Source organism: Dendrobates tinctorius, unplaced genomic scaffold (assembly GCF_039654945.1).
Source record: "Dendrobates tinctorius isolate UK_male_01 unplaced genomic scaffold, ASM3965494v1 ptg000018l, whole genome shotgun sequence".
Classification (NCBI taxonomy): Eukaryota; Metazoa; Chordata; class Amphibia; order Anura; family Dendrobatidae; genus Dendrobates; species Dendrobates tinctorius.
This window is the reverse complement of record NW_027361686.1, coordinates 14,353,609-14,375,987: the sequence shown is the minus strand read 5'-3', so window position 1 is coordinate 14,375,987 and position 22,379 is coordinate 14,353,609. Positions and strand designations below refer to the sequence as shown.

General features: G+C 47.9%; 1 protein-coding gene across 2 annotated transcripts in view; it reads right to left on the bottom strand.

The window, feature by feature from the left end:
- CBL (Cbl proto-oncogene) overlaps positions 1-22,379 on the bottom strand; it is an 85,059-nt gene that overhangs the window by 16,486 nt on the left and 46,194 nt on the right. For both annotated transcript variants that reach the window (XM_073566471.1, XM_073566472.1), the window contains exons 4-10: positions 13,251-13,407; positions 13,041-13,162; positions 10,322-10,459; positions 4,201-4,288; positions 3,971-4,102; positions 3,695-3,892; positions 3,426-3,557 (exon numbers count right to left, since the gene is read on the bottom strand). In XM_073566471.1, coding sequence (XP_073422572.1) covers positions 3,426-3,557; positions 3,695-3,892; positions 3,971-4,102; positions 4,201-4,288; positions 10,322-10,459; positions 13,041-13,162; positions 13,251-13,407 — 967 coding nt within the window. The remainder of the gene's footprint in view (positions 1-3,425; positions 3,558-3,694; positions 3,893-3,970; positions 4,103-4,200; positions 4,289-10,321; positions 10,460-13,040; positions 13,163-13,250; positions 13,408-22,379) is intronic.

Below are 22,379 nucleotides of genomic sequence, written 5' to 3'. Positions count from 1 at the left end.
GATGGACCTTTGATGAGCAGGTCGTCCAGATACGGTAACACCACCACTCCTCGAGAGTGGAGAATGGCCATGACAGCCGCCATGACCTTGGTAAAGACCCTGGGGGGCGGTGGCGAGTCCGAAGGGCAAGGCAATGAACTGGAAGTGTTCCTCGTGAACTGCAAAACGCAGGAACTGCTGGTGGGATGGGCAAATCGTAATGTGAAGGTAAGCGTCCTTGATGTCGATGGATGCTACAACTGATTGGAGAGATTCCATTCGGAATCGCTGTACCTTGACAAACTGATTTAACAGTTTGAGATCCAGTATGGGCCGCATCGTCCCTTCCTTCTTTTGAACCACAAAAAGGTTTGAATAAAAACCCCTGAACCTTTCGTGATGAGGGACCGGAATGATGACTCCGTCTCTTTGCAGAGCCTGAACAGTCCGAAGGAAGGCTCTTGTCTTTTTCTTGGGGGGGATTTCTATCTTGTATCCGGAGGACACCAGCTCCCTGACCCACTTGTCGTGAGCCAGGTGTGACTGAAGGAAAGTAGACGACCACCTATTTTGTCGGTGTCCGCCAGATACCGCAACAAGTCATTGTGTAGAAGATCTATGGGATCTGGCTCCTCTAGATCCAGAAGGCCTAGGCCTGGGTTTCCAAGAGCGGTTAGGTCTGTATGAGACCTTGGAGCCTCTGTCTCCGCACGGGGACCGACCTGACCCGGAAGAGAAGGTAGTGGAGGACCAACCAGAATTGTTGCAAAAAGGTCGAAAACGCGTCGGCTGTTGGTTCCGAAACGGTCGTACGGCCTTTTGTTGAGGAAGGAATTTACTCTTTCCCCCGGTAGTATCAGAAAGGAGCTGGTCCAGTTTCGCTCCAAAAAGACGACCAGTTTGATAGGGCAGAGAAGTCAACGATCTGTTAGATGTGGCATCCGCCCGCCAGTCGCAGAGTCATAGGGCTCTTCTAATGGAGATCGCATTAGCGGCAGTTTGAGCAGCGCAATTGGCAGCATCTAAAGAAGCGTCCACTACAAAGTCTGTTGCGTGAATTATCTGCCTGGCGACCCTGGTTGCCTCCAGAGGAAGATTGGTACCCTGGAAGGCAGTAATTAAGACTTCTGCCCAAGCGGCCATTGCCTTAGTGACCCAAGTCGCCGAGAAAGATGGAAAAAGCACTGCTCCTGATGCTTCAAAAACTGAGCGAGCAAGATAGTCAATTTGACAATCGGAGAGGTTTCTGACTGAGGAGCCCTCAGAAACGCATAGGAGCGTTTTAGAAGCAAGACGCGATACAGGAGGGTCCACCGAAGGGGACTGTAACCAATCCTTCATTAGGTCTGGAGCAAAAGGGTATTTAGTCTCAGTAGACTTTTGCCCTGTGAACCACTTATGTGGCCGATCCCTATGTTTCTGGACAATGTCCTTAAACTCCAGATGGCTGACAAATAGGCCCAAACGTGTACGCAGGTTCTTAAATGAGATGGCGTGTGCTGGAGCGGGAATATTTTCCTCATCCAACTCCAGAATCCTGTTGACTGATTCTATAAAAGAATCAAGCGACTCTTAGTCAGTAGGAGGCTTCTGAGAGGCTGACGTGTCAGATTCGAATTCAGAGTCGTGCTCGCTGCGAACAGTAGGAGAGGAAGAGCGAGAGACAGAACTGGCCGGTGCTGAAGAGCAAGCGTGACTAGGGGACGCGTCATGGGTCCGCTTTCTAGCCTGACCATCCCTTCAGCAAGTACGGCCCCTGCTGGTGGACGTTCCCCTGCTCGGGCGGTAAAGACGCTTTCTGACTCAAAGAGGCTTCCCGGAGGGAGCCTATAGCCTGGGTCAGTGACTCCACCGACCGTGACAGGGACGCAGCCCACTCAGGGGAACTAAACGCAGGAAGCCCCGCAGCAGCGACGGCGAGGGGCGTTTGAGCGCAGGCTGGGTCGCAGTCCGTGCATAACGGATTAGTCTGGGCACTGGGCAAGGCAGTCTTGCAAGTGGAACACACGGTAAAAAACGCAGTGTGCTTCTTAGCAGCCCGTTTAGCCACCTTAGATTGAGACATAGCACTCCTGAAAGGGTTAAAGGCAGAGTCTGGTCTGCAGCTGCAGGGAATGTGCCAGGAAGGGGTTAAGCTTTGTTCTGAGGGCAGATGCAGCTTACCCCGGTCCTGTGCTTTGTCCTCAGGAGGAATAGCGGTGGCCCTGTGGTGTCACCCGGTATCCGGCAGAGTGTGCGCCTCACCGCCTCTTTCCAGAGCAGGCTGAGGTAAATATCATGGCCCCCGAGACTAGGATTGCGCCTCTTGTAAGGGATGACGGCGCCAGCGTGGGCGGCGCTATTCAAATTGCGACCTAGTAGGCCGGAAAAGCCGGGGACTAAATTTTCGGCCTACCCGTGGTAAGCGCCGAGAGCGGGGGTGGGGGCGCTGGAGCACCGCCGCTGAGACAAAGTCGGCGCCATACCTCTACTCCAGTGCTCAGGCCGGCCGCGCTGTGCGGGGCAATCCATGCAGGTCTTCTCATCCTCCTGGGCTGATGTAGCAGAGCAGGAGGAGTTCTTAAAGGGGTATGCGCAATCGATCCACTCTATGAGTAGGGGGATGGAGAGCTATGGGGCTGATTCAGGGCATTCGGAAGCGCTGTAGGTAAATGAGCTGGTCCTACACCGGTCTCCATGCACTCCATTCTTCTTCTGTTGCACTTGCCCTCATATCTGTTCCGCTTGCCCTCATATCTGTTCCACTGTAAGGAATCATCGCCAGAGGAATCAGCCCCGTTCGTCGCAGGAAAGTGTACGGGGAGGAATACTCCGCGTGCTTGCCTGTTGTTGGCTCGGGGGAGAGCGGGCCATAGAAAGGATCCGGCGCCCCCTTCCCTCCGTTAATTAAAATTTACAGAAAATTCAAAAATAAAATAAAAACGGTGGGGTCTGAAACCAGACCCAAGTGCCTCCTACAGACACTAAGCAAGAACTGGAGAAATCTCATACAGCAAAAGGGTGTACACTGCAGGGGAGGAGCTAACTTTTTTTTTTCTGGCTTACTCAGTGTTCTCCTAGTGGCAGCAGCAAAACACCCACTGTCTCTGTGTCCCCCAATGAGGTGTACGAGAAAGTATAATGGAAATATGTCATCACTTCTGTATTTATCACCCACACCTGGTTTTGGTTTACAAATACTGATGTAAAATACTGACCAAATACTGAGCGTCTGAATGTGGCCTTACTCCAAATTAGGACAAGAATACCCTCAAATTAAAGCTGAGACTTTGCACACAATATTGATTATCCAACCATCTTGAATATGCTTTGGAAACCGCTAAAGTGATAAAACCTGTGTCATTGTCCAAATATTTCTATCCCTAACTGTATATACATGTATGTATGTATGTATGTATGTATGTGTTACACAAACTTATACAGAAGCAGAGATGTTCAAGATTTACCTTTGAGCTGGTTGCAGGACTACATGCACCCGGTGGATTTGAAGTTCTTTGCTGGAGCAAATCTAAGCGAGGGGGTACAGGTGGTAGAGCTGTCGGTGTAGCAACTGAAAGCGGAGACGGAGGCCTTTCAATCTAAAATAAAAAGACAGAATTTCAATCAATTGCTAGCCACACAACAGAAGATCATGTGTCATACTAAGTTCCAATGTGTATAAACTATCTCTAAAAACCTATTAAATCAAAGAGAAAAGCAATAAGAAGAGACAAACCTTGGACCCAGCTAACATGAAGAGGGAATCATTTCCGTCGTCATCATCATCTTCATAACAAGGCGATGGAGCCCCGTCTAGACAGTGGCGTAACATTTCTGCCATACCACCACCTCTGGGGTCAAAAGGATCCACTACAATAGGTTCTGTTCCTTTTATTTCACAGCGGCAGAAAGGACATCCCTGGCCTTCTGATTCCTAATAGAGGACGCAACAGAATTTGTGAGAAAACCCCTAATGGAAGACAACAGCATTCCAAGAAGATGAGATTCTGACCTGCCAGGAAGTGAGGCACAGCGTGCAAATTAAATGGCCACAGGGTTCAATCTTAACATCCTTATCGTTCTCAGCACATATCTTACAGAGCTGGAAGGTGGAGCCCATCTCACAGTACAGCTCATACTGCTCCTGGAGAAGAAAGCAAAGACACAACATATTAACACATCACCAGCAACAAGGGCATCACGATCCTTGTCTTCCATGCCAGATGACCTGACAAAAGTTACCTGAGTAACTTTAATGTGGTCCTGAGGTGTGGGTTCACATAGGCCTGTTAAATCTGGGTTCTGACTTCGACCATCTGGAAACAGATAGCTGCAGGCACAAAAAAAAAACAAACTAATGCTGCTGGGCATCATAATCTAGGACAGCGGGCACACCGTCCTGCATATTATCTTCTCTAGAAGTTTTCCATCAACTAAAGATTCACCTGTAGATATAAGGGTACATGCCCACGATCAGGAACCACTGTGTGTTTGACGATGTGTATTTATGCAGCGTCAAACCCGCAGCATCCAGATGTTACAGCATAGTGGATGGGAATTCTAGAGATCTCATGTCCTCTATGCGTACATAGTAGACTGTGGATCACTGCGGAAATGGACATGCAGCACGGCTCTCAAAACTGCAGCAGTCAATAATTCTTCCGTAGACTCTAGTCACCGCAACAGAAATTACATGAATAGAATGTATTGGATGCGGTGAATCCGCCGCCCGGTTCAGTGATCACATGCACATTCCCCTGCGTTCAATAGACGGCAGCGCTTTGGTGGTAGTGATCATGTGCTGCTAGTTCCAGATCGTGGGCACCTGGTCTAAGTGATGTTTGGAAGCGGATTTAAAGGGAACCCATCACCAGTTTTGTGACATAGCAGCTAAAAATATTACCTTATTCAGCGTCTGAGCTGCATTCCCTAAATCCTTATATAACCCCCTGACTCCGATGTATACTCACGAAAACTTTTAATTTCTCTCTTGCTGCATGGTAATCTCAGTCCGGTCCAATGGACGTGGTTTCAGGCCTCTGCATCCCTCCTCCCGGCTTCTGCTCGCCATCCTCCTGACATGGATAACAATCTACATTGCAGTGCGACATCTCACACCTGCTCAGAAATATTGCGTTTCACACCCGCGCAATATGCTTTGCCCAACTACGGGCAAAGCCGAAAAACAGAAGCGCGCATGCGCTGGCAAACGTAGTTCTGGTACATGAGCCGTAAGTACGTGTGCTGGCGCATGATACTTGTTTTTCGGCTTTGCTCGCAGTTGGGCATAGCATATTGCGCAGATGTGAAACGCGATATTTCTGAGGAGGCGAGAGATGTCGCACGGCATTGTGGATGATGCAAGAGGAGTCATCAACGAAGTAGGACAGCGAGTAACAGCCGATGGGAGGGATTAAAAGGCCCAAAATTACATCCATCGGACCAGACTGAGGAGATTACCATACAGCGCGGGAGAAATCAAAAATGTTTTTCGGGAGTATACAAGGGGAGTCAGGGTGTTATATAAGGTTTTATGGAATGCAGTTCAGACACTGAATAAGGGGATATTTTTAGCTGCTCTGTCACAAAACTGGCGACAGGGTCCCGTTAACCCCTTCACTCCAGGAGCTTTTTTCGATTTTTAGTTTTTTGCTCTTTCCAGAGCCATAACTTTTTTATTTTTCCATTAATATGGCCATGTGAGGGCTTATTTTTTGCGGGACGAGTTGTACTTTTGTACACGAGTTATGTATACGAGTTGTACTGCCATGCTGCTCAGGTCACCCCCACTGTCCATACTTATAGAAACATACAGGCCATTAAGGCCTGTTTCACACTTCCGTTTTTTCAAATCCGTCAAAATCCGTTGGTTTCCGTAAAAAAACGGATCCGCCATTTTTTTGCAGGATCCGTTTTTGTCCCATAGCGGTTACCGCGGATCCGTCAAAAAACGGATCCGTTTTTTTAAAAACGGATCCGTTTGCATCCGTTTCCGTCAAAAAAACGGATCCGTTTGGCGGACACAAAAACGGAAGTGTGAAACAGGCCTAACACCCAGAAACTTATGAAGAACTTGCAGTCTTCATTGGCCCCTATCTCCTCCCTCTCCTGTCCTGATTCTGCATTGAAGTGTTTCATTGTAATGCTTCAAAGTGCCCTGGATGAATTTGCACCCCCTATAAATAGAACACCACAACGCAGACGGCGACAACCCTGGCACACGGTGCAAACACGTTTCCTGCAGCGGTGCTCCAGGTGCACCGAACGTCTGTGGAGAAAATCCAATCTACCCGAAGATTTCATCCATTTTAAGTTTATGCTTAGAACATACAACACTGCCCTTCACCTCTCCAAACAAACCTATTTCAACACCCTCATCACCTCACTGTCCAATAACCCGAAACGTCTCTTTGACACTTTTCATTCTCTACTCAATCCAAGAGTACAGGCCCCAACCACGGAGCTCCGAGCTGACGATCTGGCCAATTACTTCAAAGAAAAAATTGACCAGATCCGACAGGAAATTATCTCCCAATCACCTCATACCATGCACTGTCCTCCCTCCCCCACTGCATCGAACTCACTCTCTGATTTTGAACCAGTCACAGAAGAAGAAGTAAGCAGGCTCCTTGCATCTTCTCGCCCAACTACTTGCACCAGTGACCCATTTCCGTCACAGCTCCTTCAGTCCCTTTCCCCTGCTGTCACCCCTCACCTAACTAAAATATTTAACCTCTCTCTCTCTTCTGGTATTTTTCCCTTCTCATTTAAGCATGCCATCATACATCCACTACTTAAAAAACCATCCCTCGACCAAAACTGTGCCGCTAACTATAGACCTGTCTCTAATCTTCCCTTCATCTCTAAACTCCTGGAACGCCTGGTCCACTCCCGTCTTATCCGCTATCTCTCAGAAAACTCTCTTCTCGACCCTCTCCAATCCGGTTTCCGCTCTTTACACTCCACTGAAACTGCCCTCACTAAAGTCTCTAATGATCTGCTAACAGCTAAATCAAATGGTCACTACTCCATGCTAATTCTCTTGGATCTCTCTGCAGCATTCGACACTGTGGATCATCAGCTCCTCCTCACTATGCTCCGTTCCATTGGCCTCAAGGATACCGTTCTCTCCTGGTTCTCCTCCTATCTCTCCGACCGCTCCTTTACTGTATCTTTTGCCGGTTCCTCCTCCTCTCACCTTCCCCTTACTGTTGGGGTTCCTCAAGGATCGGTTCTAGGCCCCTTCCTCTTCTCCTTGTACACTGCCCCTATTGGTCAAACAATCAGTAGATTTGATTTCCAGTACCATCTCTATGCTGATGACACCCAATTATACGCTTCTTCTCCTGACATCACGCCAGCCTTTCTAGAAAACACCGGCGATTGTCTAAACGCTGTGTCTAATATCATGTCCTCACTATATCTGAAACTGAACCTGTCAAAGACTGAACTCCTGGTGTTTCCTCCCTCTACTAATGTACCTATACCCGACATTGCCATTTCTGTGTGTGGTTCCACTATTACTCCCCAGCAACAGGCCCGCTGTCTTGGGGTCATACTTGATTCCGAGCTTTCCTTTGCCCCCCACATTCGATCACTGGCTTGCTCTTGTCATCTGCACCTCAAAAACATTTCTAGAATTCGACCTTTTCTTACCTTTGACTCTGCAAAAACTCTTATTGTTTCTCTTATTCATTCTCGTCTCGACTATTGTAACTCTTCTAATCGGTCTCCCTCTTACCAAACTCTCCCCCCTCCAATCTGTCTTGAATGCTGCAGCCAGGATCATATTCCTCACCAATCGTTACACCGATGCCTCTACCTTGTGCCAGTCATTACACTGGCTACCCATCCACTCCAGAATTCAGTATAAACTTATTACCCTCACTCACAAAGCCCTCCATGGCTCAGCACCACCCTACATCTCCTCCCTTGTTTCAGTATACCACCCTACCCGCGCCCTCCGTTCTGCTGATGACCTGAGATTAGCATCCTCAAGTCAGAACCTCCCACTCCCGTCTCCAAAACTTTACACGTGCCGCGCCAATTCTTTGGAATGCACTTCCCAGGTCAATACGATTAGTCCCCAATCCCCACAATTTTAAGCGTGTCCTGAAAACGCATTTATTCAGACTGGCCTACCACCCCAACACATTAACCTAATCTATCCCTGTGTGGCAGAGCCAAAAGTTTTACCATAACCAGGTTCCCCGCATCATGTTCCCACATGCTTTATGCCTCCATTAGCCCTCTGTGTCTGTACTGTTACACACTTAACATTATGACTGGTCCATACAATCAGGGTAACTGTTACCACCCACCTTTCGTGTCTCCCTCTTTCCTCATAGACTGTAAGCTTGCGAGCAGGGCCCTCTTTCCTCTTGGTATTTGTTATAATCTACTGTATGTGATTATTGTTATGCTGTAATGTCTATTGTCTGTACAAATCCCCTCTGAAATGTAAAGTGCTGCGGAATATGTCGGCGCTATAAAAATAAAATTTATTATTACTTTTAAATCACACCATTGGTTTTACTATGTCGTGTACTAGAAAATGGGAAAAAAATTCCAAATGCGGTGAAATTGCATAAAGAGAGCAATCTCACACTTGTTTTTTGCTTGGCTTTTTTGCTAGGTTCACTAGATGCTAAATCTCACCTGCCATTATGATTCTCCAGGTCATTACAAGTTCATAGACACCAAACATGTCTATGTCCTCTTTTATCTAAGGGGTGAAAAAAAATTCCAAAGTTTGCTAAAAAAAAAAAAAAAGCGCAATTTTCTGAGACCCGTAGTGTTTATTTTTCATGATCTGGGGTCGGGTGAGGGCTTATTTTTTGCGTGGCGGGCTGAAGTTTTTAATGATACCACTTTTGTGCAAATACGTTCTTTTGATCACCCATTATTGCATTTTAATGCAATGTCACTGACAAAAAAACGAAATTCTGGCATTTTTAATTTTTTTCTCACTACGCCGTTTAGCGATCGAGCTAATGCTTTTTTTTTTTTTTTTTTTGATCGGGTGATTCTTAACGCGGCAATACCTAATGAGTATGTGGGATTTTTTTTTTGTTTTATTTTGATTGGGGAGAAAGGGAGGCGATTGGAACTTTTATTTATTATTAAACTTTTTTTTTTTTTTTTTACTTTTGGCATGCTTCAATAGCCTTCATAGGAGGCTAGAAGCATGCACAACCAGACCGGCTCTGCTACAAATGGGCGATGAGCAGATCGTCCATTTGTAGCAGATTTACTGCTGTGCTTTGAGCGCTGACCACCGGGCGGCGCTCAAAGCCATCTGCCTGGGAACAACCATAGAGGTCTCTATGAGACTTGTGGTTGTCCAGGCAACGCGTCGCTGACTCCGATCACGTGACTGGGCTCGGCGATGAGCTCATTTCCGACCCGGTGGCCGGAAGTGCTATTTAAAAGCCCGCTGTCAGCTGACAGCGGGATTTATCTAGTTAATAGGCGCGGGTGGACGGCGACTCCGCTCGCGCCTATTGCAGGCACATGTCAGGTGTTCATAACAGCTGACATGTCGTGGGCTTTGAGGTGGGCTCACCACTGGAGCCAACCTCAAAGCAGGGGATCCTTACCGATGATGTACTATTTAGTCATCGGTAAGGAAGGGGTTAGTTTTTTAATCTGTTACTACAGAATGACCTCAAAACTTCTTTGTGCAACGAATCAATACTCATTCAATAAGCTGACTGTTCAATTTATTTTTTATCTCCGCAGTTACATCTAAATACCCACCTTCATTATAGTGTACCCATATACATCATTTGTCATGTGATCTTCGTACAAAGGAGACACCAACACTGCTGTATACACATCACATCGGTGACACAGACTGCGGCATACACATCACACAGGAGACACAGACTGCTTTGCTGTACATACAGCACATTGGACGCACCAAGACTGCTATATACATAACATGGGAGACACATACTGCTGTACATACACATCACATAGGATGCACAAAGACTGCATACATACAGTTTTGTGTCACTTGATGTGAGATAAGCTCTGAAAAGTGATGCGGAATATGATGTTGCTACAAAAGTTTAACATCTGAAATGTTTTCTGCATTAGCATAAAATTAGGGGGGGGGGGGGGGGGGAGAGAATCAATTGGCAGAAAATCCAGACATGGCAAACAACAAAATATGCATAAGCACGGGTACATGATTTATTAAGTGTATTCTGGATACGGAAAAACACTGCATTTGCTGAAAAACCATGGCATTTATGATATTTTCACACATGACAAACTGAGACTAGACTACACCTTGAGTAATCAGTAAGTACATGACATGAGAACATATGAAGCTAGAATGATAGATTATGGCTCTTACAATCCTTCCCGAAATCCATCGATCAGAGCCTGGAATAGAGGTTTGTTGTGTGGAATGGTCTGTAAAATGTTGCCATCTGCGGTAACATATCCAATTGCCCACTGTCCAAGTCTTGTGCAGCTCAGGCGAAAAATGTAACTGCAAGAGAACATAAGTGTGCAGAGCAATGATGAATCTATCCAGACCATTTGGGAAGGAGAGACAATGGGGTCCATCTAGCAAAGCTTGATCCCACCCTTCTGTGCGAGGCAGAAGCATTTAGAGCAGAAGCTTCAGTGTCCAACATATCCAAAAATACTAAAAAAGTTATTTTGGGAAATCAGATGAAGCCTCTAAGACCTCAAATAAACCAGCACCTCTCTGAAGGCAGCCATCCTAGTCTCACTAGTCGAGACCTATTCCTGAAGTTTCCGGTGGTTATGTTCTCCCCCACTGATTAATGTAAGAAGCCATCTCAAAACGCCATGTTCATCACGTTACTAAAGATTTGTGGCATTCTCCATTCTGCTAAAGAATACAGGTTACACCAAAGGGTAAGATCCATCTCAAAATTCACAAGTACGTTGCAGATTAAATCATGAACTTGGTGCTTTTTCCTTAGCTGATCTGCCTTGTGTTAAAACGTTCTAAGGGTATGTGCAGACGATCCGGAATTGGCAGCGCTTTGGGCACCGTGCATGTTTGCTGCCGGCTACTGAATGCATGTGATGACTGAACCGTGCAGATTCACCATGTCCCATACATTGTACGGGTGACATTTATCTTGTGGAGACTCGTGTCTACACAAGATAAATAGACATGTGCGGTCTGGAAAGTGGAGCTGCATGTCCGTCTCTGGACTCGTAGTGCACGTGGGGTTTCTAGAAATCCCAACCACTATGCTGTAACATCTGGATGCTGCACAAGTACACAGCGTCCAACCAGCAGCGATTACTGATCGTGTGCACCTACCCTAATACTGCACTCTATGAGGAGGGGAAAAAAAAAAAAAAAAAAAAAGATTGTAAAATTGAACCTAAATATTAGTGAATCAAATTATTTCTCGTTAATTTTCATTAAGTCTAAATGGGGATTAACACAGATTTGTCACACCTAGTCAGGGCTGTGGAGTCGGAGCCATGGAAATTGAGGAGTTATAGTCGGGAGGTTCGGCTTACCGACTTCACAGCCTGGACCCTAGTACACACCTCCAGTGAAATCTGTCTGAAAATACTCATTAGGTGTCTAATACTTTGATAATCGCTCTACACTGCAGAGGTGAACATACAAAACAATAAAAAACAAAAACAAAACATTTTAAGGGCTTGTTTTGTGTGTGACCAGTTGATCTTTTAAAATGACGCCACGTGATGCACTGGAAAGCAGGAAAATAAAAATTCCAAATGTGTTGAAACTGCGAAAAAAAAAACAAAATGCAATTCCACATTTGTGAAAACTGAAGTGGCAATGTGATTCTCAATGCCAGCACGATTATGCAGATACCAAACGTATTGTTTTTTAATTATTCAAATGGAGGAAAAAAATATGCAAGATTTGTGAAAAAAAAAAAAAAAAAATTATATATTTTTATTTTTTGCTTGTGTCGTTATTTTCCGAGGCCTGTAAGGCTTTCAATTTTCAGGATATAGTGCTGTGCGACGGCTCACTTTTTGCGCCCTGAGCTGTCATTTTTGCTTACACCACTTTGGGATAGATACGGTGTTTTGCCTCTTATTGCAATGCGTCGATTTTTTTCTCATTACATCGGTTACTGATAGGATAATTTTAGGTTTTGATGGTTCTGACTTTTACAAACGCAGCACAACCAAATGTGTATTTTAAAGGTTTTATTTTTATTTGGCAAAAGGGAAGGGGTGATTTGAACTATTTTTTAACTTTAATAGTTCCTTAAGGAACTAACTTAAGTTCCTCACCCTGCAGTACCCTGATCACTTGTACTATACATAGCAATGCATTGGCTTCTACAGGAAATTCGTCATTACAAGCAGAAGACCCCGGCAGTCATGGCAACCCACGAACGGAATTGGAATGATGCACTCCCCTGCCGGTGTGTGTTAAATGCTGCTGTCAGACATTGACAGTGGAATTTAACAGCATACGGATGGCGCTCTTAGAAGAATATGATGGCTGTCAGGAACACAACACATGACATAAGTGTACCTTATATGTCATGAAGGGGTGAAATCTCATTTGCATATGAACTGTACCAGCGATTTCTCTGCAGGGAAGAGATTCACACCACGTTGCACCACCTTGTCCCTTTCTCTTATTGACAACAGTCATTTCCACACTCTATCTCCATAGACAACCCAGCGACTCCACCACTTCTTATACTGGTGGAAGTGGGCATGCTGCATTATTTTCATCCAAGACAGACATTAAACACATATCCCTACTCATAGCCTGACGACAGGTACATTACCCGAAACTTTGCCGTGTAATAACTTTTTTGGATGTGAGGGTAGAAAATTAAAAGCAACCAAAAATATTCCTGTTTGAGCCTATTCTTGGTGTGCTTATTCCCTATACAATACTAATTTTCTGACGCAAGTCGCCCGCTGCAATAGAATAAGCACCATTCTCCTCCTTTTGTCAAATAAGGCATGGATGACATTACAAACAATTGATCGTGGCGACAGATTCCCCTTTAAGGAAGTTTCCATGAAAAGTGTAGTCTGACGAGAACTCTTTCCTTTCCGTAGTAGTTTCACGCGCTCACCTCCCAGGCTTGTGAATAAATTTCTGAAGTCGTGCTTTAACTTCATCGTACGTCAGGAAAGCCATGTAACCCGGATGCGTCACAGCCAGGCTATTCCAGTTCCTGAGAAGGGAAGACCACGGCTGTTGGCGTAAGAAAAAAAAAGAGAAAGAGTGACTGAACAGGATCGGTCATAAGGGTAAGGAGCAACAAGACAGACAAACACTGTACCTGGAAAAGTCGAGTGAAGATGTCAAACTCAAAAACAGAGATATAGTCATTGCACGTGAGGTCGATGGTGGATTTCAGCGCCATGGCTTCCAGACCAGAAGAAATAGGGTGGACATCATGCAGGGCGTGTCGGAATATTTTCCAAGGAACGACGGTTCTTTAAGAAAAAAGGAAGACATTTTTGCTGAGTTATTAAGCACATTCACTATTTTCCCTATTTTTAGACAATTCCGCTGTAAGTTTTCGGAAGGTGAAGTAATGTTTAACAGGAAATAGGGCAAGGGTATATAATAAGGGTAGGTGTGCACGCTGTGCTCTTCCATTGAAAAATCAGAATTTTACGGTCCCAGCAAAGTGAAAGACATTTCTGAAGTCTCATGCACACACTGCTAGTTTTTTTCCTTGCAGATTTGAAGCAGTTTCCCGTCTGCAGCACGACAATTGTTTCAGCGCTCTTCACCCGTTCTAACAAATGGGAAAAAAAAACACATAAGGCTAGTTTCACACTAGCGTTCATTCCACGCAGCGCACCGCTAAGCCCCGCCGGCTCCCTGCCCGCCCCATCCGGTCATTGCCGCCTACTATCGCACATGGACGTTTGCGATCTGCGCACCCTATCTTTAGCATAGGGTGCGCAGATCGTGCGCTAGTAGGATTTTGGCGTGCGCTGCACACTTTTGAAGGTGCGGCGAAATGCAACATGCTGCGTTCGGCGCACACGGGCGCACCTTCAAAAGTGCGCAGCGCACGCCAAAATCCTACTAGCGCACGGCCAGCGCACTATCTGCGCACCCTATGCTAAAGTTAGGGTGCGCAGATTGCAAGCGTCCATGTGCGATAGTAGGTGGTGATGACCGGATGGGGCGGGCAGGGAGCCGGCAAGGGGCGGGGCTTAGCGGCGCCGTGTGGAATAAACGCTAGTGTGAAACTAGCCTAAAATCCACTTTTCATTATACTTTTTTTTTTTTTTTCCTTACAAGAGACCTGTGGTTGATGCAGAAAAATCTGCAATAAATACTTACCCATGTGCACGTACCCCAAGGGGCCAAATCTGTGCTCCTGCTCCAGAAAAGAAACTTCAGAATGAAAGTGTGATCCGTGCGCATGACATTTAACACAAAGGACCCACATTTATGGGGACAAAAAAAACATTAACAAAGTCTTCATAGGGAAAGACATTCCTGATCTCACATGATCCAGGAGGTTATGGCTCCAAACAAGCATTGCTGGCACAAAACTGCAATACTCAAGTGTGAGACCAGCCTCGGGCAGCAGAAGGAGAAGTGAGATGTAGAGAAGCGTGTGGAAAGAAGAAGCTGTACTGATATTGGGAAATGAGCACTGGCCTATGACTGCAGAGATCCACGTCACTGCCAATCATCACCCCATTAAATGTATGGCTAGTGACTGGTGTCATCGACTACTGGACAATCTCTTTCTAATGGACTCAAGGAAGTGCGGAGGAGGGGAATAAAAAAAAAATTGATCACTGCCAGTCTGCTGGAATCACTCAGTAGAGGTGTAACGGAAAATCTGCAGCCAATCAGAAGACAGTGATCGTTCTGCAGCATTCACATTTCACCTGAGCCAAGCTGGAAGAAACTTTTTTGATGGATTTGAACAACATGTGAATACTAAAACCCATCAGCGATATGTGAGACTGCCTATTGCAGCGGGAAATGCAGCGCAGAGTGCAAATAGAGAATGAAGGAGCAGTGCATCCTGGGAAGAGGAGTCATTTGTTTCCCTTCTATTTATCTGCCCTTTAAGAACCCAGAGAGAACAACCCATTAATGCAGTCAAAAAGTTAGATAAAAAGGGGAAAAACCTGAAATATTAGGCATTGCATAAAATATTTCAATATTTTTAAGCATTTTAAAAATGTGTATTCAGTTTAAGACCATAGTAATAAAGTGAACATATCGTAAAGATAAAAAAATAGGGATTTTTGTGTACTCACCGTAAAATCCTTTTCTCCGAGCCAATCATTGGGGGACACAGACAGTGGGTGTTATGCTGCTGCCATTAGGAGGACACTAAGTAAACCAGAAAAAAAAGTTAGCTCCTCCCCTGCAGTATACACCCTCTCGCTGGCTGAGATTTCTCCAGTTCGGTGAAAAAAGCAGTAGGAGCATAAACAGTCAATAATAACCATAACTAAGTCAAAGCCTAAGAATGCTACAGTGAGCCAATAGGCTAAACAGGGTGGGTGCTGTGTCCCCCAATGATTCGCTCGGAGAAAAGGATTTTACGGTGAGTACACAAAAATCCCTATTTCTCCTACGCCTCATTGGGGGACACAGACAGTGGGATGTCCTAAAGCAGGCCCTGGGTGGGGAGCATACATCTGCTAATACCCCATGTACCACTGAGTCAACAGTGAGGTACTGCCGATTGCAGGCTGCATTCGCAGAGGCCTGAGAAAGAATTAGGCAATGTTTGTAAAGGTATGCAGACTGGACCAAGTCGCAGCCTTGCAGACCTGTTCTGCCGAGGCCTGGTGCCGAATGGCCGAAGAGGCACCCACTGACCAGGTAGAGTGCGCCTCAATCCCCACAGGGACAGGCACGTTCCTCATACAGTAGAACTACTGAATCGCCAGGGGAATCCACCTGGCTAGCGTTGCTTTGACACGGCTAGACCCTTCCTATGACCCTCTGGAAGCATGAATAGGGCATCTGACATGTGGAAGGGAGCCGTCTGCGAGATGTACCGTCTCAGCGCCCATCCAGGGTGTGGAGGGCCTTCTCAATGCGATGGACTGGCGCCGGACAAAAGGAAAGGCAAAACAATTTCCTCGTTAAGATGGAAAGAGGAGACGAAATTGGGCAGGAAGGACGGGGACGTCCTGAGAACTTCCTTTTCCTGATGAAAAATTCAGGAACGGAGAACGGCAGGACAGAGCTGCCAATTCCAAAACTCATCTGATTGACGTAATTGCCACTAGAAAGACCACCTTCGAAGAGAGGACGGACAGTGACATGTCCTGCAGCGGTTCGAAAGGAGCCTCCTGTAAGGCTCCGAGAACCAGGTTAAGGTCCCATGATTCCAATGGCCTTCTATAAGGAAGCGCCACATGAGAAACTCTCTGAATGAACGTCTTGACCTGAAGTTTGGTGGCAATTTTGAGTCGGAAAAGCACTGACAAGGCCGAAATTTGGCCCTTGAGCGAGCTAAGCACGAGGCCTGATTTTAAAACCAGATTGAAGGAATTCCAATATGGTCGGAATGGAAAAACACCAGAGATGATCGACCATGATCCTTGTACCACGAAAAGAAGGCTTCCTAGCACTAATCATGGTGGAAATCACATCGTGAGAGAACCCAGTCTGTGCTAAAATCCAGGATTCAACGGCCAGGCCGTCAAAGACAGGGCCCCGGAGTTCTGGTGGTAAATCGGGCCCTACGAGTGTAGATCCATGCAATCTGGAAGTCACCAGGGGACGTCGGCAACTAGTTGTATTAGTTCTGCATACCATGCTCGGCGCGACCAATCTGGCACGACAAGGATCACTGGTACTCCCTCCGCTCTGATCTTCTTGATGACCCTCGGAAGCAAGGGAAGATGTACGGGAGCCGGAACCGGTGCCATGGCAGAACTAGGGCGTCCGCTCCAATGGCGCATAGATCACGCGATCGGGCAATGAACCGCGGAACCTTGTTGTTTAGTGTTGAGGCCATGAGATCCACATCCGGAGTCCCCCAATGATGACAAATCTGTTGAAAGACTTCCGGATGAAGAGACAACTTCCCTGAGGCAATGCCTTGGCGACTGAGAAAATCTGTCGCCCAATTTTCTACGCTCGGCCCAATGGAGGATGTGACTCGCTTCGTGCACTGCCATCCTGCTCCAGGTACCTCCCTGGCGGTTGATATACGCTACAGCCGTGGCGTTGTCAGATTGGATCCTGATGTGACCTGCGAGGAGACGGTGGAAACTCCGTAGAGCTAATCTGATCGCTTGCATCTCCAAAATATTGATGGGGAGACTGACTCTCGGATTGACCAATGACCCTGTGCCATGTGGTGACGAAAGACTGCTCCCCAGCCGAGGAGACTCGAGTCGGTGGTTACTACCAACCATCTTACTGGGAGAAAAGACCTCCCTTGATTCAGGGAAGACCTCAGTGTCCACCACCTGAGGGATTGCCTGACCCGCAGGGACAGAGGGATCCGACAGTCCAGGGAGAACGGGTTCTTGTCAGAAGCTAACAGCAACGCGTGTTGTAAGGGACAGAGGTAGAACTGTGCAAATGGAACTGCTTCCATCGCTGACACCAACTTTCCTAGAACTCTCATGCCGAAACAAATGGAGTGAGAAAACAGTCGCGCTGCCTGTTTTAAGGCTTGGGTCTCTCCTGGAGGGAGAATGACCAACCCACGGGAAGTGTCCAAGATCATCCCTAAAAGGGAAATCTGCTGAGCCGGTAAGGGAAAGACTTTTCAAAGTTTATCTTCCACCCCAGGCGAGAAAGTGTAATTACTGTTATCCATGGATTCCTCGCAGGCTGGAAGGGACGGACCCTTGATGAGCAGGTCGTCCGGATACGGTAACATCACCACTCCCCGAGAGTGGAGAATGGCCATGACAGCCGCCATGACCTTGGTAAAGACCCTGGGGGCGGTGGCGAGTCCGAAGGGCAAGACAACGAATTGAAACATGGATTTTTGTGATAACTCACTGTAAAATCCTTTTCTCCGTGACGCTCATTGGGGGACACAGAGACTCTGGGGTGTATGCTTCTGTCGCTAGGAGGCTGACACTAAGTGAAAAAAAAAAAAAAAAAAAAAAAAAAGAGGATAGCTCCTCCTCCGCAGTATACACCCTCACCCCTATTGCGGGCGGAAATCAGTTTGGTGCCAAAGCAGTAGGAGGACAGACAACAAAAAACAGCCTTAATACAGGTACAACATGTCCAAAGAAAAAAACACCACCCTTATATCCAATAAGTAAACATATATTAATTTAAACAAAAGAAGAGCCAACTTGGCTGATTGGGTGACACAGCACCCACCCTATGAGCGTCTCGGAGAAAAGGATTTTACGGTGAGTTATCACAAAAATCCATGTTTCTCCTTCGCCTCATTGGGGGACACAGAGACTGTGGGACGTCCTAAAGCAGTCCCTGGGTGGGAGATTGACTCACCGATCCAAGCTACATGCACCTCTTGTTTAAAGGTGCACCACCGCTGCTTGGAGAATCCTTCTAGCCAGGCTCGCATCTGCCGAGGCCCGAGTATGGCTATTGTAATGTTTGGCAAATGTGTGCAGGCTGGACCAGGTTGCTGCCTTGCAAACCTGTTCCGTCGAAGCCTGGTGCCGAAGCGCCCACTGCCCGAGTAGAGTGCGCTCCGATACCTGCTGGAATCGGCGCACCTCTAATGCGGTAGGACTCCTGAATAGTCAAACGAATCCATCTGGCTATGGTCGATTTTGAGGCAGCGAGTCCCTTCCTGCGCCCGTCAGGGAGCACGAACGTGTCCATCTGGCGAAAGGGTGCCGTCCTTGACACGTACCTCCGGAGGGCTCTTACCAGGTCTAACGTGTGAAGAGCCTTTTCCACACGGTGCACCGGTGTTGGAAAAAATGAAGGCAAAACATCTTCATTAATGTGAAAAGAGGACACGACTTTCGGGAGAAAAGGAGGGGCTGGTCTGAGCACCACCTTATCCTTATGGAAAATGAGGAACGGAGCTCGGCAGGATAGGGCCGCCAGCTCTGAAACCCGCCTGATAGAAGTGATGGCCACTAGGAACGCCACTTTCCCGGACAGGTACCTCAAAGAGACATCCTGAAGCGGTTCAAATGGAGCTTCCTGCAGAACACTTAGGACCAGGTTAAGGTCCCAGGCACCCATAGGCGCCTTATAGGGAGGTACCAAATGGGAGACTCCCTGGATGAAAGTCTTCACCTGCATCTGCATATTGGTAGCAAAACTGTGCTGGAACAGGACGGATAAGGCCGATATTTGTCTCCTGAGGGAACTTGGGGCCAGGCCCGAGTCTAGGCCCGGCTGGAGAAAAGCCAAGATGTTGGGGATCGAGAATCTCATCGGAGAAACACCGCGGCCTCGACACCAAGCGAAGATGGTGGTAAATTCGTGCTGAAGCAGGCTTCCGTGCATTGTAGCGACCACCTTGCTCCCGAACCCCTCCTGGGTTAGAATCCAAGATTCAACGGCCATGCCGTCAAACACCGGGCCCCTGAGTTCGGGTGGCAAATCGGCCCTTGAGAAAGTAGATCCGGGCGTCTGGTAGGCGCCAAGGGACGTCGGCGAGTAGCAGCGTTAGATCTGCGTACCACGCTCGACGGGGCCAGCAGAATTGCCGGCCCCCTTCTGTCTTGATCTTCTTGACGACTCTTGGAAGTAGTGGCAGCGGGGGAAATAGATATGGGAGGCGAAACTGGTTCCATGGCAGAACCAACGCGTCCACAGCTATTGCCTGCGGGTCCCTGGCCCGAGCGACATATGTGGGCACCTTAGCGCTCACTCTGGACGCCATCAGGTCCACATCTGGAGTTTCCCACAGCTGAAAAATCTGCCGAAAGACTTCGGGATGTGGAGACCACTCTCCGGACGCAAGACCCTGCTGGCTGAGAAAATCTGCCGCCCAGTTTTCCACGCCTGGGATGTGGACAGCCGAAAACACCGAGTGGTTTGCTTCGGCCCACTGCAGAACGTGCCCCACCTCGCGCATGGATGCTCTGCTGCGGGTGCCCGCTTGGTGATCTATGTAAGCCACTGCCCTGGCGTTGTCCGACTGAATCGAAACGGGGCGGCCTGCTAGAAAGTGATGAAACTTTTGCAGAGCTAGCCGAATTGCTCATATCTCCAATAAGTTGATCGGGAAGCGTGCCTCCTGTGGCGACCACTGTCCCTGGGTCGTGAGGTGGCGAAACACCACTCCCCAGCCGAGGAGACTGGCGTCGGTTGTCATCCCAATAGTCTGGGGGGAAAGGTTTCCCCTGGGTCAGAGAGGAACTGGTTAACCACCATCCGAGACTGCCTGACTTGAAAAGACAGTCGGCACTGCCGATCGAGCGTGAAGGGATTCTTGTCCCCAGGTGACAAAAGGGCATGCTGCAGGGGGCGAAGATGGAACTGGGCGAATGGTACCGCTTCCATTGCTGCCACCATTTTCCCTAGACTCCTCATCCCGGATCGGATGGTATGAGGGACTGGTTGCCGAAGTGTGCGGACTCCCTGCCGGAGCGCTCGCACCTTTTCCTGAGAAGGCCCTCGAACATCATATCCTGCCTGGACAGAGGTTTCTGGACCTCCTCAATCTGCATTGTGTCTCTGACCGCCTGAACCAGATTGTCTGTATCATCCGAGGAAAAGAGGTATCTTTTCCCATACTCCGGTTCGCTAGTGCCCAGCTCGCCTTCTTCCTGATCCGACTCAGAGGAGTAGGAACCTTCCTCTGAACTAAGCTCCATCTCCTGTCTGGTTCGCTTAGTACTGGGGCCTGGACTGGCTGGCTGTGGCTGGGACAAGGTGGCCACGGAAGCCTGGACCTCCTCTCGAATCAGCGATCTCAATTCCGATAGGAGGGACAGCTGTTCGCCTTTCATTACTTTGGCCTTACAAGTGTCACACAGCAACTTCTTGTGCTTGCTGGGGAGCTTAACTCTGCATACGGGACACTTATTGGGCTTCCCTGGGTCTTTCTCCGCCTATTTGGTCGTGGGAATGGGCGCTGTCAGTTGTGCCTTTTCCTGCATAGTGCAAGAGAGGGACAGTCAGGCTCTGATCTGGGCAGTCAGGGTCTCGGTCGGTCTGCGCTATGCGCACTTACCACGTCCAGGTCGATTCTGCCCTGGTTCTCCATCCTTGCTTTGAGCCTCTGCGAGGTCAGGACAGGCGGGTGCTGCCTGTCTCGCTGATGCCGCGCTCTGCTCCTTCAGAGCGCCCGCCGGCGGCCTGTATTTCCAGGGCTCTGATGTCACCGGAATTGCGTCGTTGTCTCTCTGCGCGCGACTTCCGGTCCCAGTGCTGCTGCTGGCGTTGAAGCAGAGAATCTCCGCTGCGAGAGGAAGCAGCTCTACCCAGGGGGCTCGTCCCATCCCTGGTCTCTGTGGCTGAGGGACCCCCACCCAGGAGGATTTCAGCGCCGGGGCCGCTTCACAGGAGGAAGGATTGGCAGGGCCGCCCGATCCCCCTACACCCCTCACGTAAGGCCTCTTTCACACTTCAGTTTTTTGTGTCAGTTAAAATGAGAGAGTGGGAGAGAGTGGGAGAGAGTGGGAGAGAGTGGGAGAGAGTGGGAGAGAGTGGGAGAGAGTGGGAGAGAGTGGGAGAGAGTGGGAGAGAGTGGGAGAGAGATCCTCCCTGCTGCTGTCAGGAGGGACGTCCTGGAAATAAAAATTTTAAGAAAATTCAAAAATAAAATAAAAACGGAGGGGTCTGAAACCAGACCCAAGTGCCTCCTACAGACACTAAGCAAAGAACTGGAGAAATCTCAGCCAGCGAGAGGGTGTATACTACAGGGGAGGAGCTAACTTTTTTCTGGTTTACTTAGTGTCCTCCTAGTGGCCAGCAGCATAACACCCACTGTCTGTGTCCCCCAATGAGGCGTAGGAGAAAAAACATTTGACACCACCACATTCAGAAAAGTCAGATATAAAAAAATATAATGTTACTTTAACCATATACTAAACATTAAATAAAAAGCAGCAGTAGAATTATCACCAGAGCATGCGCACAGGTCCTGAGACTTGTTGCTTGTTCACCGGTGTCATTGGGGCTTCCACCAGTGGGATTAACACTTGGAGAAGGATCGTGGAGTAGCCAGTCAAGAAGGGGTCCAAGTGACCCATGGGGGAGCAGACACATAGCTGCTCTATCCACACTAACAGGGACCCCGTGCTGCTCAGGGTGCTGAGTGTGTTTTGGGTGGGTAAACTTTACTTGCTGCTCATACAGTACTTAAAGTGCCCGTCAGCAGGATTGTACTCAGTAACATACAGACAGTGTCAGGTCGGCGCCGTTATACTGTCTAATGATACCTGGTGATGAAATCTGTCTTGTGGTTGTTGTGTAACCTGTATTTTCAGTCCTTAGTTAATGATATGCTCGTGCTCCAGGCGGCCTCTGTGGGGGGGGGGGTGGGGGTCTTCATGCGGTG